This window comes from Heterodontus francisci, chromosome 11, assembly GCF_036365525.1.
Source record: "Heterodontus francisci isolate sHetFra1 chromosome 11, sHetFra1.hap1, whole genome shotgun sequence".
Taxonomy (NCBI): Eukaryota; Metazoa; Chordata; class Chondrichthyes; order Heterodontiformes; family Heterodontidae; genus Heterodontus; species Heterodontus francisci.
Genome location: NC_090381.1, coordinates 121,515,910 through 121,531,500, shown reverse-complemented (window position 1 = coordinate 121,531,500; position 15,591 = coordinate 121,515,910). Strand labels below are relative to the sequence as shown.

Here is a 15,591-nt window from a genome sequence, read left to right as displayed (position 1 = left end):
ATAGCATCAGCTCTGGACCACGACAACTTCCTGGCTGTAGAGCTGAAGACTTGTGCTCCAGAACTAGTCGCACCTGACATCAAGCTGTTCTAGTACAGCTACAACACTGGCATCTACCCGACAATGTGGAAAATTGCCCAGGTATGTCCTGTTCACAAAAAGCAGGACAAATTCAATCCGGCCGATTACTGCCTCACCAGTTTACTCTCAAGCATCAGTAAAGTGATGGAAGATATGATCACTAATGCTATCAAGCAGCACTTTAACCAATTAACTGCTCATTGCTGCTCCGTTTGGAACTAGCCTCATTACACTTAGCTCTAGACCACATTACAGCCTTGGACCCAACATAGAGTCATAGAGTGATACAGCACTGAAATAGGCCTTTTGGCCCACCGAGTCTGTGCCGACCAACAACCACCCATTTATACTAATCCTACATTAATCCCATATTCCCTACTACATCCCCACCATTCTCCCACCACCTACCTACACTCAGGTAAATTGGCCATTGTAAATTGCCCCATCAACCTGCAAGTCTTTGGCTGTGGGAGGAAACTGCAGCACCCGGCGGAAACCCACGCAGTCACAGGGAGAAGTGCAAATTCCACACAGGCAGTACCCAGAATCAAACCCGGGTCGCTGGAGCTGTGAGGCTGCGGTGCTAACCACTGCACCACTGTGCCGCCCAACATGGACCAAAGAGCTAAATTCCAGTGGGAAGTGAGTGACTGTCCTTGACATAAATGCAGCATTTGACTGAGTGTGGCATCAAGGAACCCTCGCAAAATTGTAGTCAATGGGATTAAATTAGACAGTACTACAGAAGGGAGTGGTTCTGTATTAGATGGGAGTGGACTGAGAAGGACAACAAGGAATGCAAAGACAAGATTACAATGCATGTGTGTAAACGCACAAAGTGCGGTGAATAAGGTTGGTGAGCTACAAGCACAAAGAGCGTAGGAATATGATGTAGTGGTAATAATGGAAATGTAGTTAAAATATCGAGGACTGGGTGCTTGAGAATATAAAGTGTTCAGAAAAGATAGAGAAGGAAAAAAAAGGGAGGTGAGGTGGCAGTACTGATTCGGGAAGACATTGCAGTGTTGGAATGGGAAGATGCCCTTGAAGGGGCAAGGACAGATCTATTAGATTAGAGTTGAGAAGCAAAACAGGTATGGTCACGCTACCAGGAGTATTCTATAGGCCTCCAAATAGTGAGAGTTCGAGGAGCAAATCTACAGGGAAATCACAGAGATGAGCAAGAACTATAGAGTGGCGATATTGGGGAACTTTAATGACCCAAATATCGATTGGGATAATTTTAGATTAAGGGTAAGGAGGGGACAAATTTCTGAAATGTGTTCAGGAGAACTTTCTTGATCAGTATGTTCTCAGCCCAACTAGAAAGGAGGCATTGCTGGGGATCTGGTGCTGGGAAATGAGGAGGGCCAAGTGCGCACAGTGGCGCAGTGGTTAGCACCGCAGCCTCACAGCTACAGGGACCCGGGTTCGATTCTGGGTACTGCCTGTGTGGAGTTTGCAAGTTCTCCCTGTGTCTGCGTGGGTTTTCTCCGGGTGCTCCGGTTTCCTCCCACATGCCAAAAGACTTGCAGGTTGACAGGTAAATTGGCCATTATAAATTGTCACTAGTATAGGTAGGTGGTAGGGAAATATAGGGACAGGTGGGGATGTTTGGTAGGAATATAGGATTAGTATAAATGGGTGGTTGATGTTCGGCACAGACTCGGTGGGCCGAAGGGCCTGTTTCAGTGCTGTATCTCTAATCTAAGTGGACCAAGTGTCTTAGGGGGTGCACTTTGGTAAAAGTGATCACATATCATAAGGTTTAGACTGGTAATGCAGAAAAGCAAGGAACCAAATAAGGGAGAACATCTGGATTGGAACAGGGCTAATTTCAATATGATGAGAAGGGATCTAGCCAGGATAGAATGGAACTGAAGTCTGGCAGAGAGCATGGTTTGTTTTGGAACAATGGGTTATTGTTAAATAATAGATGCTTCAGGTACAGGCTCGGAACATTCCAACAAGAGCAAAAAATAGGGGAACCAAGAACAGAGCTCCTTGGATGACAAGGGAGATACAGATTATGATGAAACAAAAAAAAAGGGTGTATGATGCATGTGAGATTAACTCATCAAGTGAGACCCAGGCCGTGTACAATGAGTTGAGAGGGAAGGTGAAGAGGAAAATAAGTCTGGCAAAGAGGGAACATGAGAATAGAATGACAGGCAACATAAAAGGGACCCAAAGATCTTCTATCGGCATGTAAAGAGTAAGCGAGTAGTAAGAGGTGGAGCGGGGCCTATTAGGGACAAAGAGGGTAATATATGCTTAGAGGCGCAGGGAAAGGCTACTATACTTAGTGAGTACTTTGTATCAGTGTTCACTAAGGAAATGGAATCTGACAAAATATAAGAGCAGAGATTAGAGGCAATGAATCGGATAAAAATTGAGAGGGGGAGGTACTTAAAAGGCTGGCTATGTTTAGGGTAGATAAGTCACCTGGTCTGGATGGCTTCCATCCCAGGTTGCTAAAGAAGTGGGGGTGGAGAAAGCAGAAGGACTTGCCATAATCTTCCAATCCTCCCTGGATATGGGGGAGCTGCCACAGGATTGGAGTGGCAAATGTGATACCCTTATTCAAGAAAGAGCAGAAGGACAGTCCTAGTAACTACAGAACAGTTAGACATAGACATAGAGAGATACAGCACTGAAACAGGCCCTTTGGCCCACCGAGTCTGTGCTGACCAACAACCACCCATTTATACTAATCCTACATTAATCCCATATTCCCTACCCCATCCCCACCATTCTCATACCACCTACCTACACTAGGGGCAATTTACAATGGCCAATTTATCTATCAACCTGCAAGTCTTTGGCTGTGGGAGGAAACCGGAGCACCCGATGGAAACCCACGCAGTCACAGGGAGAACTTGCAAACTCTGCACAGGCAGTACCCAGAACCGAACCAGGGTCCCTGGAGCTGTGAGGCTGCAGTGCTAACCACTGCGCCACTCCATCAATGGTTTAACATCAGTGGTGGGTAAGGTTTTAGAAACAACAATCGGGAAAAATATCAACAGACACTTGTTCGAGTTAATTAAGGATAGCCAGCATGGATTTGTAAAAGGCAGATCATGCTTGACTAATCAAATTGAATTTTTTGATGAAGTAACAGAGAGGGTTGATGAAAGGAATGTGATGGATATTGTTTATATGGATTTTAAGAAAGCGTTTGATAAGGAACCACATAAAACACCAGTTAACAAAATTGAGGCTCATGGAATAGGAAGGTCAATATCCAATTGGATAAAAAATTGGCTAAAGGACAGAAAACAGCGAGTCATTGTAAATAAATGGTTGCTTTTCAGACTGGAGGATGGTAGACAGTGGTGCTCCCCAAAGGTCAGTGCTGAGACCACAGCTTTTTTTGCTATAGATAAATGACTCAGATCGTGGAATACAGAGCAGAATCTCAAAATTTGCCAATGGCACCAAACTTGGAGGTGCGACAAACAGTAAGGATGATATGAACTGCCTGTAACGGGACATAGGCTAGCACAATGGGCAAACAGGTGGCAGATGGAACTTAATACAAGTATGAGATGATGCATTTTGGCAGAAGAAATAGCGAGAGGCAATATATACTTATTAGCACAGTTCTAACGAGTGTGCAGGAACGTAGGGACCTGGGGGTTCATGTGTATTGATCTTTGAAGGTGGTAGGACATATTGAGAGTGGGGTTAGTAAATCAAATAGGATCTTGAGCTTCATAAATAGAGGTACTGAGTACAAAAGCAGGGAAGTTATGCTGAACCTTTATAAAGCTCTGGTTAGGCCGCAACTGGAGTACTGCATCCAGTCCTGGTTACCACACTTCAGGAAGGATACGAGGAGCCCTTGAGAGGGTGCAAAGGAGATTTACCAGAAGGGTTCCAGGGTTAGAGAATTTTAGTTACAAGGTTAGGATGGAAAAGCTGACATTGTTCTCTTTAGAATAAAGGAGATTGAATAGAAGTGTGCAAGATTATGACAGGCTTAGATAAGTTAAACAAGGAAAAACTGTTCCCAATAACTAATGGTACAAGGACTAGGGACACAGATTGAAGGTTTTGGGCAAAAGATGCAGAGGGAATATGAAGAAGCACTTTTTTTTTAATGCAGCAGATTGTAATGACCTGGCCTCCCACAAAGATGGTGGAAGCGGAGAAAATCAATGACTTCCAGAGTGGCAAGGCTACAAGGATCGATCAGGGGAGCGGGACTGATTGGATAGCTCTGTGGAGAGCTGGCATGGACTCGATGGGCCAGTTTTTTAAAATATTCATTCATGGGATGTGGGCATCACTGGCTATGCCAGCATTTATTGTCCATCCCTAATTGCCCTTGAGAAGGTGGTGGTGTGCTGCCTTCTTGAACCGCTGCAGTCCATGTGAGTTAAGTACACCCACAGTGCTGTTAGGAAGGGAGTTCCAGGATTTTGACCCAGCGACAGTGAAGGAATGATGATATAATTCCAAGTCAGGATGGTGTGTGGCTTGGAGGGAAACTTGCAGGTGGTGATGTTCTCATGCATCTGCTGCCCTTGTCCTTCGAGGTGGTAGAGGTCAAGGGTTTGGAAGGTGCAATCTAAGGAGCCTTGGTGCGTAGCTGCAGAGCATCTTGTAGATGGTACACACTGCTGTCACTGTGCGTCGGTGGTGGAATGAGTGAATGTTGATGGGGTGCCAATTAAGCAGGCAGCTTTGTTCTGGATGGTGTCGAGCTTCTTGAGTGTTGTTGGAGCTGCACCCATCCAGGCAAGTGGAGAGTATTCCATCACACTCCTGACTTGTGCCTTGTAGATGGGTTTGGGGAGTCAGGAGGTGAGTTACTCGCCTCAGGATTCTGAGCCTCTGACCTGCTCTTGTAGCCACGGTATTTATATGGCTACTCCAGTTCAGTTTCTGGTTAATGGTAACCCCTGGGATGTTGATAGTGGGGGATTCAGCGATGGTAATGCCATTGAATGTCAAGGGGAGATGGTTAGATTCTCTCTTGTTGGAGATGGTCATTGCCTGGCACCTGTGTGGCACGAATGCTACTTGCCACTTCTCAGCCCAAGCCTGGATATTGTCCAGGTCTTGCTGCATTTCTAAATGGACTGCTTCAGTATTTGAGGAGTCGCGAATGGTGCGGAACATTGCGCAATCATCAGCGAACATCCCCACTTCTGACCTTATGATTGAAGGAAGGTCATTGATGAAGCAGCTGAAGATGGTTGGGCCTTGGACACTACCCTGAGGAACTCCTGCAGTGATGTCCTGGAGCTCAGATGATTGACCTCCAACAACCACAACCATCTTCCTTTGTGTTAGGTATGACTCCAACCAGCAGAGAGTTTTTCCTCTGATTCCCACTGACTCCAGTTTTGCGAGGGCTCCTTGATGCCATACTCGGTCAAATGCTGCCTTGATGTCAATGGCAGTCACTCTCACCTCACCCCTTCAGTTCAGCTCTTTTGTCCATGTTTGACCCAAGGCTGTAATGAGGTCAGGAGCTGAGTGGCCCTGGCAGAACCCAAACTGAGCGTCGCTGAGCAGGTTATTGCTAAGCAAGTGCTGCTTGATGGCACTGTTGATGACACCTTCCATCACTTTACTGATAATTGAGAGTAGACTGATGGGGCGGTAATTGGCCGGGTTGGACTTGTCCTGCTTTTTGTGTGCAGGACATACCTGGGCAATTTTCCACATTGTCGGGTAGATGCCAATGCAGTAGTTGTACTGGAACAGCTTGGCTAAGGCGCGGCAAGTTCTGGAACACAGATCTTCAGTACTATTGCCGGAATATTGTCAGGACCCGTAGTCTTTGCAGTATCCAGTGCCTTCAGTCGTTTCTTGATATCATGCGGAGTGAACTGAACTGGCTGAAATCGGGCATCTGTGATGCTGGGGACATCAGGTGGAGGCCGAGATGGATCATCAACTCAGCACTTCTGGCTGAAGATTGTTGCAAAGGCTTCAGCCTTATCTTTCGCACTGATGTGCTGGGCTCCCCCATCATTGAGGATGGGGATATTTGTGGAGTCTCCTCCTCCAGTTAGTTGTTTAATTGTCCACCACCATTCATGGCTGGATGTGGCAGGACTGCAGAGCTTAGATCTGATCCGTTGGTTATGGGATCGCTTAGCTCTTTCTATTGCAAGCTGCTTACACAGTTTGGCATGCAGATAGTCCTGGGTTGTAGCTTCACCAGGTTGACACCTCATTTTGAGGTATGCCTGGCGCTGCTCCTGGCATGCTCTCCTGCACTCTTCATTGAACCAGGGTTGATCTCTTGGCTTGATGGTAATGGTAGAGTGGGGGATATGCCGGGCCATGAGGTTACAGATTGTGGTTGAGTATAATTCTGCTGCTGCTGATGGCCCACAGCGCCTCATGAATGCCCAGTTTTGCATTGCTAGATCTGTTCGAAATCTATCCCATTTAGCACGTTGATAGTGTCACACAATACGATGGATGGTATCCTCAACATGAAGGCGATACTTCACCTCCACAAGGACTGTGCGGTGGTCACTCCTACCAATACTGTCATGGACAGATGCATTTGCGGCAGGCAGATTGGTGAAGACAAGGCCAAGTCGGTTTTTCCCTCTTGTTGGTTCCCTCACCACCTGCCGCAGACCCAGTCTAGCAGCTATGTCCTTTAGTACTCGGCCAGCTCGGTCAGTAGTGGTGCTACCGAGCCAATCTTGGTGATGGACATTGAAGTCCCCCACCCAGAGTACATTTTGTGCCCTTGCCAGCCTCAGTGCTTCCTCCAAATGGTGTTCAACATGGAGGAGTACTGACTCATCAGCTGAGGGAGGGCGATAGGTGGTAATCAGTAGGAGGTTACCTTGCCCAGTTGGCCTCCTTCTGTGCCATAAATGACTCTATGGCTCTATCGGGGGAAAACTCTTCACTGGTTGGTGTCATAGCTAGCACAAAAAAGATGGTTGTGGTTGTTGGAAGCTAATCATCTCAGCCTCAGGACACTGCTGCAGGTGTTCCTCAGGATAGTGTCCTAGGTCCAACCATCTTCAGCTGCTTCATCAATGACCTTCCCTCCAACATAAGGACAGAGGTGGGGATGTTGGCTGATGGTTGCACAGTGTTCAATTCCATTTGAAACTTGGCAGAGAGCGAAGCAGTCCGTACCCACATGCAGCAAGACCTGGACAACATTCAGGTTTGGGCCAATAAGTGGCAAATAACATTGTGCCACACAAATGCCAGACAACAGAGTCTAATTGCTTCTGCTTGACATTCAACAGCATTACCATCACTGAATCCCCGACAACAACATCCTGGGGGTTACCATTAACAAGAAACTGAATTGGACCAGCCGTATAAATACTGTGGCTACAAGAGCAAGTCAGAGGTTGGGAATTCTGCGGCAAGTAATCCATCTCCTGACTCTCCAAAGCCTGTCCACCATCTACAAGGCACAAGTCAGCCCCCACACCCCACCAACCCAGTTCAGCTGAGCAGCCTTGGCGCTGGCTGTACTCCCCAAAGGAACCATCACTCTCACCAGTATTCAGAACTAATCCCACTAACCCACACTGTCACCAAAGTCCTACTGCAATTCCAAAATAATCCCAATGCCCCCCTCACGTGCCCTCTCTCTCTCTCAGCCCTCACGTGCCCTCTCCCCCCTCCCCATCATATACCCTTTCCCTCCCTCTGCTTCACACGTCCTCCCTCACTTGCTACCCCCACGTCCTCGCCCGTCCTGCCTCCTCCCCCCAGGTGCCTGTCTGCCCTGCACAGTCCTCCTCACTCACTCGCTCTCTCACCCGCCCCCTCACTCTCCCTTATACCCCTCACTCGCTCCCTCCATCAATAGTGCCCGCCACCCTCTGTATCCATCCAGGTGTGTGGGGGTCAGTAGCTTGTATGCTATTTACTATTTGGCCCATCAGGGAGGCTTTAAGTTAACATTTTTTGCTAAGGCTTTAAGATTCAGCTGAATGAGGATCAGCATGGCTGCATCCTGCTCATCTCAGAATCCTGCCGTTTACCTGTATGCGATCGGCTATGTTTATTCAGCTCTCCTGAAGAGATGAAACTTTTACTACATGTCCGGCAGCTGTATGGCTTCTCACCTGCACAAGACAGAGTGAAACACACTGGTCAGGATTACAGCAATTTCAATCAATTACACAGATCAATGTCAGCACCCAGCTAATTACTGAGACAGACATGCACAGGCCTGGCAGCAAACACCTGCCAGGATCAGATATACTCCAGTCACAGAAGAAATAAGTTAATATTGTCCCAAGCTGACAGTCAATAGCACTCTTGGTGCTGAATCAGAGACTCTGGGTTTGAACACACAGACAGCACAACATCATCGGCTTCAATGGTTGACCGCAGGAGGCTCAATATTGCTGGGGTGAAATAACCCTCATCCTAGACACAGCCTCTGGTGTCTTGAGGGGACACGACATGGGGTGGGGACTCCCTTGACTGGTATTACTTTCTCTACTGCCCAGCAACCTGGAAAACTGGCTCACCGATCACTTCATCCACCCAAATCCTGCCCTAAACATGGGCAGCCATGGGCACAGTAAGACGTTGTGATGAAGCAACAACCTGTGCATGCTGCATTTCCTGCACCTGCTTCTGTAGCAGATTGGGGAGGGGGGGGGGGGAAACGAGTGAGGGGGCAGGGGACGAGAGTGAAGTTTTTCAGCCCCATAATCTAGGACAACACTCCAGAGTCGCACTAAGGGTCCGATGCATTGTGGGAGGGGCCGGAACAAGGGAGCACTGCACTGTGGGAGGGGCTGGAGTGGGCGGGGGAACTGTACTGTGGGAGGGGCTGGAGCGGGGGAGGGAAGTGCACTGTGGGCTGGCAGCAGTGCACTGTGGAAGGGGCTGGAGCGGGCGGGAATTGCACCGTGGGAGGGGCTGGAGCGGGGGAAGTGCACCAGGGGAGGGGCTGGAGCGGGGGGAAGTGCACCGTGAGAGGGGCAGGAGCGGGGGGGAATTGCACCGTGGGAGGGGCTGGAGCGGGGGTGGGGGGGGAAAGTGCACTGTGGGAGGGGCTGGAGTGAGGGACAGTGCACTGTGGGAGGGGCTGGAGCGGGGGGCAGTGCACTGTGGGAGGTGCCAGAGTGAGGGACAGTGCACTGTGGGAGGGGCTGGAGCGGGGGGCAGTGCACTGTGGGAGGGGCTGGAGCAGGCGGGAATTGCACTGTGGGAGGGGCTGGAGTGGGGGAAGTGCACCGTGGGAGGTGCTGGAGCAGGGGTGGGGGGGAAAGTGCACTGTGTGGGGGGGCTGGAGTGGGGGGAGGGGCAGTGCGCTCTGGGAGGGGCCTGAGTGTGGGACAGTGCACTGTGCGGGGGGGGTGCTGGAGTGAGGGACAGTGCACTGTGGGAGGGGCTGGAGCGGGGGACAGTGCACTGTGGGAGAGGTTGGAGCGGGGGACAGTGCATTGTGGGAGGGGCTGGAGTGGGGGACAGTGCACTGTGGGAGGGGCTGGAGTGGGGGACAGTGCACGTTGGGAGGTGCCGGAATGAGGGACAGTGCACTGTGCGAGGTGCCGGAGTGAGGGAGGGTGCACTGTGCGAGATGCCGGAGCGAGGGACAGTGCACTGTGCGAGGTGTTGGAGTGAGGGACAGTGCACTGTGTGAACTGCCGGAGTGAGGGACAGTGCACTGTGCGAGGTGCCGGAGTGAGGGACAGTGCACTGTGCGAGGTGCCGGAGTGAGGGACAGTGCACTGTGCGAGGTGCCGGAGTGAGGGACAGTGCACTGTGCGAGATGCCGGAGTGAGGGACAGTGCACTGTGCGAGGTGCCGGAGTGAGGGAGAGTGCACTGTGCGAGATGCCGGAGTGAGGGACAGTGCACTGTGCGAGGCGCTGGAGTGAGGGACAGTGCACTGTGCAAGGTGCCGGAGTGAGGGAGGGTGCACTGTGCGAGATGCCGGAGCGAGGGACAGTGCACTGTGCGAGGTGTTGGAGTGAGGGACAGTGCACTGTGTGAACTGCCGGAGTGAGGGACAGTGCACTGTGCGAGGTGCCGGAGTGAGGGACAGTGCACTGTGCGAGGTGCCGGAGTGAGGGACAGTGCACTGTGCGAGGTGCCGGAGTGAGGGACAGTGCACTGTGCGAGATGCCGGAGTGAGGGACAGTGCACTGTGCGAGGTGCCGGAGTGAGGGAGAGTGCACTGTGCGAGATGCCGGAGTGAGGGACAGTGCACTGTGCGAGGCGCTGGAGTGAGGGACAGTGCACTGTGCGAGGTGTTGGAGTGAGGGACAGTGCACTGTGCGAGGTGCCGGAGTGAGGGACAGTGCACTGTGCGAGGTGCTGGAACGGGGACATTGCACTGTGCGAGGTGCCGGAGTGAGGGACAGTGCACTGTGCAAGATGCCGGAGTGAGGGACAGTGCACTGTGCGAGGTGCCGGAGTGAGGGACAGTGAACTGTGCGATGTGCCGGAGTGAGGAACAGTGCACTGTGCAAGGTGCCGGAGTGAGGGACAGTGCACAGTGCAAGATGCCGGAGTGAGGGACAGTGCACTGTGCGAGGTGCCGGAGTGAGGGACAGTGAACTGTGCGATGTGCCGGAGTGAGGAACAGTGCACTGTGCAAGGTGCCGGAGTGAGGGACAGTGCACAGTGCGAGGCGCTGGAGTGAGGGACAGTGCACTGTGCAAGGTGCCGGAGTGAGGGACAGTGCACTGTGCGAGGTGCTGGAACAGGGACATTGCACTGTGCGAGGTGCCGGGGTGAGGGACAGTGCACTGTGCGGGGGGGGTGCTGGAGTGAGGGACAGTGCACTGTGGGAGGGGCTGGAGCGGGGGACAGTGCACTGTGGGAGAGGTTGGAGCGGGGGACAGTGCATTGTGGGAGGGGCTGGAGTGGGGGACAGTGCACTGTGGGAGGGGCTGGAGTGGGGGACAGTGCACGTTGGGAGGTGCCGGAATGAGGGACAGTGCACTGTGCGAGGTGCCGGAGTGAGGGAGGGTGCACTGTGCGAGATGCCGGAGCGAGGGACAGTGCACTGTGCGAGGTGTTGGAGTGAGGGACAGTGCACTGTGTGAACTGCCGGAGTGAGGGACAGTGCACTGTGCGAGGTGCCGGAGTGAGGGACAGTGCACTGTGCGAGGTGCCGGAGTGAGGGACAGTGCACTGTGCGAGGTGCCGGAGTGAGGGACAGTGCACTGTGCGAGATGCCGGAGTGAGGGACAGTGCACTGTGCGAGGTGCCGGAGTGAGGGAGAGTGCACTGTGCGAGATGCCGGAGTGAGGGACAGTGCACTGTGCGAGGCGCTGGAGTGAGGGACAGTGCACTGTGCAAGGTGCCGGAGTGAGGGAGGGTGCACTGTGCGAGATGCCGGAGCGAGGGACAGTGCACTGTGCGAGGTGTTGGAGTGAGGGACAGTGCACTGTGTGAACTGCCGGAGTGAGGGACAGTGCACTGTGCGAGGTGCCGGAGTGAGGGACAGTGCACTGTGCGAGGTGCCGGAGTGAGGGACAGTGCACTGTGCGAGGTGCCGGAGTGAGGGACAGTGCACTGTGCGAGATGCCGGAGTGAGGGACAGTGCACTGTGCGAGGTGCCGGAGTGAGGGAGAGTGCACTGTGCGAGATGCCGGAGTGAGGGACAGTGCACTGTGCGAGGCGCTGGAGTGAGGGACAGTGCACTGTGCGAGGTGTTGGAGTGAGGGACAGTGCACTGTGCGAGGTGCCGGAGTGAGGGACAGTGCACTGTGCGAGGTGCTGGAACGGGGACATTGCACTGTGCGAGGTGCCGGAGTGAGGGACAGTGCACTGTGCAAGATGCCGGAGTGAGGGACAGTGCACTGTGCGAGGTGCCGGAGTGAGGGACAGTGAACTGTGCGATGTGCCGGAGTGAGGAACAGTGCACTGTGCAAGGTGCCGGAGTGAGGGACAGTGCACAGTGCAAGATGCCGGAGTGAGGGACAGTGCACTGTGCGAGGTGCCGGAGTGAGGGACAGTGAACTGTGCGATGTGCCGGAGTGAGGAACAGTGCACTGTGCAAGGTGCCGGAGTGAGGGACAGTGCACAGTGCGAGGCGCTGGAGTGAGGGACAGTGCACTGTGCAAGGTGCCGGAGTGAGGGACAGTGCACTGTGCGAGGTGCTGGAACAGGGACATTGCACTGTGCGAGGTGCCGGGGTGAGGGACAGTGCACTGTGCGAGGTGCCGGAGTGAGGGACAGTGCACAGTGCGAGGTGTTGGAGTGAGGGACAGTGCACTGTGCGAGGTGTCGGAGTGAGGGACAGTGCACTGTGCAAGGTGTCGGAGGGAGGGACAGTGCACTGTGCGAGGTGTCGGAGTGAGGGACAGTGCACTGTGCGAGGTGCCGGGGTGAGGGACAGTGCACTGTGCGAGGTGCCGGAGTGAGGGACAGTGCACTGTGCAAGGTGCCGGAGTGAGGGACAGTGCACTGTGCAAGGTGTCGGAGCGGGGGACAGTGCACTGTGCGAGGTCCCGGAGTGAGGGACATTGCACTGTGCGAGGTGCTGGAGTGAGGGACAGTGCACTGTGCGAGGTGTCGGAGTGAGGGACAGTGCACTGTGCGAGGTGCCAGAGTGAGGGACAGTGCACTGTGCGAGGTGCCGGAGTGAGGGACAGTGCACTGTGCGAGGTGCCGGAGTGAGGGACAGTGCACTCTGCGAGGTCCCGGAGTGAGGGACATTGCACTGTGCGAGGTGCTGGAGTGAGGGACAGTGCACTGTGCGAGGTGCTGGAGTGAGGGACAGTGCACTGTGCGAGGTGCCGGAGTGAGGGACAGTGCACTGTGCGAAGTGTTGGAGTGAGGAACAGTGCACTGGGCGAGGTGTCGGAGTGAGGGACAGTGCACTCTGCGAGGTCCCGGAGTGAGGGACATTGCACTGTGCGAGGTGCTGGAGTGAGGGACAGTGCACTGTGTGAGGTGCCGGAGCGAGGGACAGTGCACTGTGGGAGGTGTCGGAGTGGGGGAAAGTGCACTGTGCGAGGTGCCGGAGCGAGGGACAGTGCACTGTGGGAGGGGCTGGAGCAGGGGTACAGTGCACTGTGGGAGGTGTCGGAGTGGGGTACAGTGCACTGTGGGAGGTGTCGGAGTGAGGGACATTGCACTGTGCGAGGTGCCGGAGTGAGGGACAGTGCACTCTGCGAGGTCCCGGAGTGAGGGACATTGCACTGTGGGAGGTGCCGGAGCCGGGGACTGTGCACTGTGGGAGGGGCTGGAGCAGGGGGACAGTGCACTGTGGGATGTGCGGAGTGAGGGACAGTGCACTGTGGGATGTGCGGAGTGGGGGACAGTGCACTGTGGGAGGTGCCGGAGCCGGGGACTGTGCACTGTGGGAGGGGCTGGAGCGAGGGACAGTGCACTGTGGGAGGTGCCGGAGCCGGGGACTGTGCACTGTGGGAGGGGCTGGAGCAGGGGGACAGTGCACTGTGGGATGTGCGGAGTGAGGGACAGTGCACTGTGGGATGTGCGGAGTGGGGGACAGTGCACTGTGGGAGGTGCCGGAGCCGGGGACTGTGCACTGTGGGAGGGGCTGGAGCGAGGGACAGTGCACTGTGGGAGGTGCAGGAGTGGGGGACAGTGCACTGTGGGAGGTGCCGGAGCCGGGGACTGTGCACTGTGGGAGGTGCCGGAGCCGGGGACTGTGCACTGTGGGAGGGGCTGGAGCAGGGGGACAGTGCACTGTGGGATGTGCGGAGTGGGGGACAGTGCACTGTGGGAGGTGCTGGAGCCGGGGACTGTGCACTGTGGGAGGGGCTGGAGCGAGGGACAGTGCACTGTGGGAGGTGCAGGAGTGGGGGACAGTGCACTGTGGGAGGGGCTGGAGCAGGGGGACAGTGCACTGTGGGAGGTGCGGAGTGGGGGACAGTGTACTGTGGGAGGTGCCGGAGTGGGGGACAGTGCACTGTGGGAGGTGCCGGAGTGGGGGACAGTGCACTGTGGGAGGGGCTGGAGCGGGGGGCAGTGCACTGTGGGAGGTGCCGGAGTGAGGGACAGTGCACTGTGGGAGGGGCTGGAGCGGGGGGCAGTGCACTGTGGGAGGGGCTGGAGCAGGCGGGAATTGCACTGTGGGAGGGGCTGGAGCGGGGGAAGTGCACCGTGGGAGGTGCTGGAGCAGGGGTGGGGGGGAAAGTGCACTGTGTGGGGGGGCTGGAGTGGGGCGAGGGGCAGTGCGCTCTGGGAGGGGCCTGAGTGTGGGACAGTGCACTGTGGGGTGGGGTGCTGGAGTGAGGGACAGTGCACTGTGGGAGGGGCTGGAGCGGGGGACAGTGCACTGTGGGAGGGGTTGGAGCGGGGGACAGTGCATTGTGGGAGGGGCTGGAGTGGGGGACAGTGCACTGTGGGAGGGGCTGGAGTGGGGGACAGTGCACGTTGGGAGGTGCCGGAATGAGGGACAGTGCACTGTGCGAGGTGCCGGAGTGAGGGAGGGTGCACTGTGCGAGATGCCGGAGCGAGGGACAGTGCACTGTGCGAGGTGTTGGAGTGAGGGACAGTGCACTGTGTGAACTGCCGGAGTGAGGGAGAGTGCACTGTGCGAGGTGCCGGAGTGAGGGACAGTGCACTGTGCGAGGTGCCGGAGTGAGGGACAGTGCACTTTGCGAGGTGCCGGAGTGAGGGACAGTGCACTGTGCGAGATGCCGGAGTGAGGGACAGTGCACTGTGCGAGGTGTTGGGAGTGAGGGACAGTGCACTGTGCGAGGTGCCGGAGTGAGGGACAGTGCACTGTGCGAGGTGCTGGAACGGGGACATTGCACTGTGCGAGGTGCCGGAGTGAGGGACAGTGCACTGTGCGAGGTGCCGGAGTGAGGGACAGTGAACTGTGCGATGTGCCGGAGTGAGGAACAGTGCACTGTGCAAGGTGCCGGAGTGAGGGACAGTGCACAGTGCGAGGTGCCGGAGTGAGGGACAGTGCACTGTGCGAGGTGTCGGAGTGAGGGACAGTGCACTGTGCGAGGTGCCGGGGTGAGGGACAGTGCACTGTGCGAGGTGCCGGAGTGAGGGACAGTGCACTGTGCAAGGTGCCGGAGTGAGGGACAGTGCACTGTGCGAGGTGTTGGAGTGAGGGACAGTGCACTGTGCGAGGTGTCGGAGTGAGGGACAGTGCACTGTGGGAGGTGCCGGAGTGGGGGACAGTGCACTGTGGGAGGGGATGGAGCGAAGGACAGTGCACTGTGGGAGGTGCCGGAGCCGGGGACTGTGCACTGTGGGAGGGGCTGGAGCAGGGGGACAGTGCACTGTGGGATGTGCGGAGTGGGGGACAGTGCACAGTGGGAGGTGCCGGAGCCGGGGACTGTGCACTGTGGGAGGGGCTGGAGCGAGGGACAGTGCACTGTGGGAGGTGCAGGAGTGGGGGACAGTGCACTGTGGGAGGGGCTGGAGCAGGGGGACAGTGCACTGTGGGAGGTGCGGAGTGGGGGACAGTGTACTGTGGGAGGTGCCGGAGTGGGGGACAGTGCACTGTGGGAGGTGCCGGAGTGGGGGACAGTGCACTGTGGGAGGGGCTGGAGCGGGGGGCAGTGCACTGTGGGAGGTGCCGGAGTGAGGGACAGTGCAC

The 15,591-nt window shown here is 55.3% G+C and overlaps 1 protein-coding gene across 5 annotated transcripts in view; it reads right to left on the bottom strand.

Moving 5' to 3' along the window:
• Positions 1 to 15,591, bottom strand: part of LOC137375499 (myoneurin-like) — a 207,331-nt gene that overhangs the window by 55,940 nt on the left and 135,800 nt on the right. For all 5 annotated transcript variants that reach the window (XM_068042868.1, XM_068042872.1, XM_068042870.1 and 2 more), the window contains exon 6: positions 8,076 to 8,159. In XM_068042868.1, coding sequence (XP_067898969.1) covers positions 8,076 to 8,159 — 84 coding nt within the window. The remainder of the gene's footprint in view (positions 1 to 8,075; positions 8,160 to 15,591) is intronic.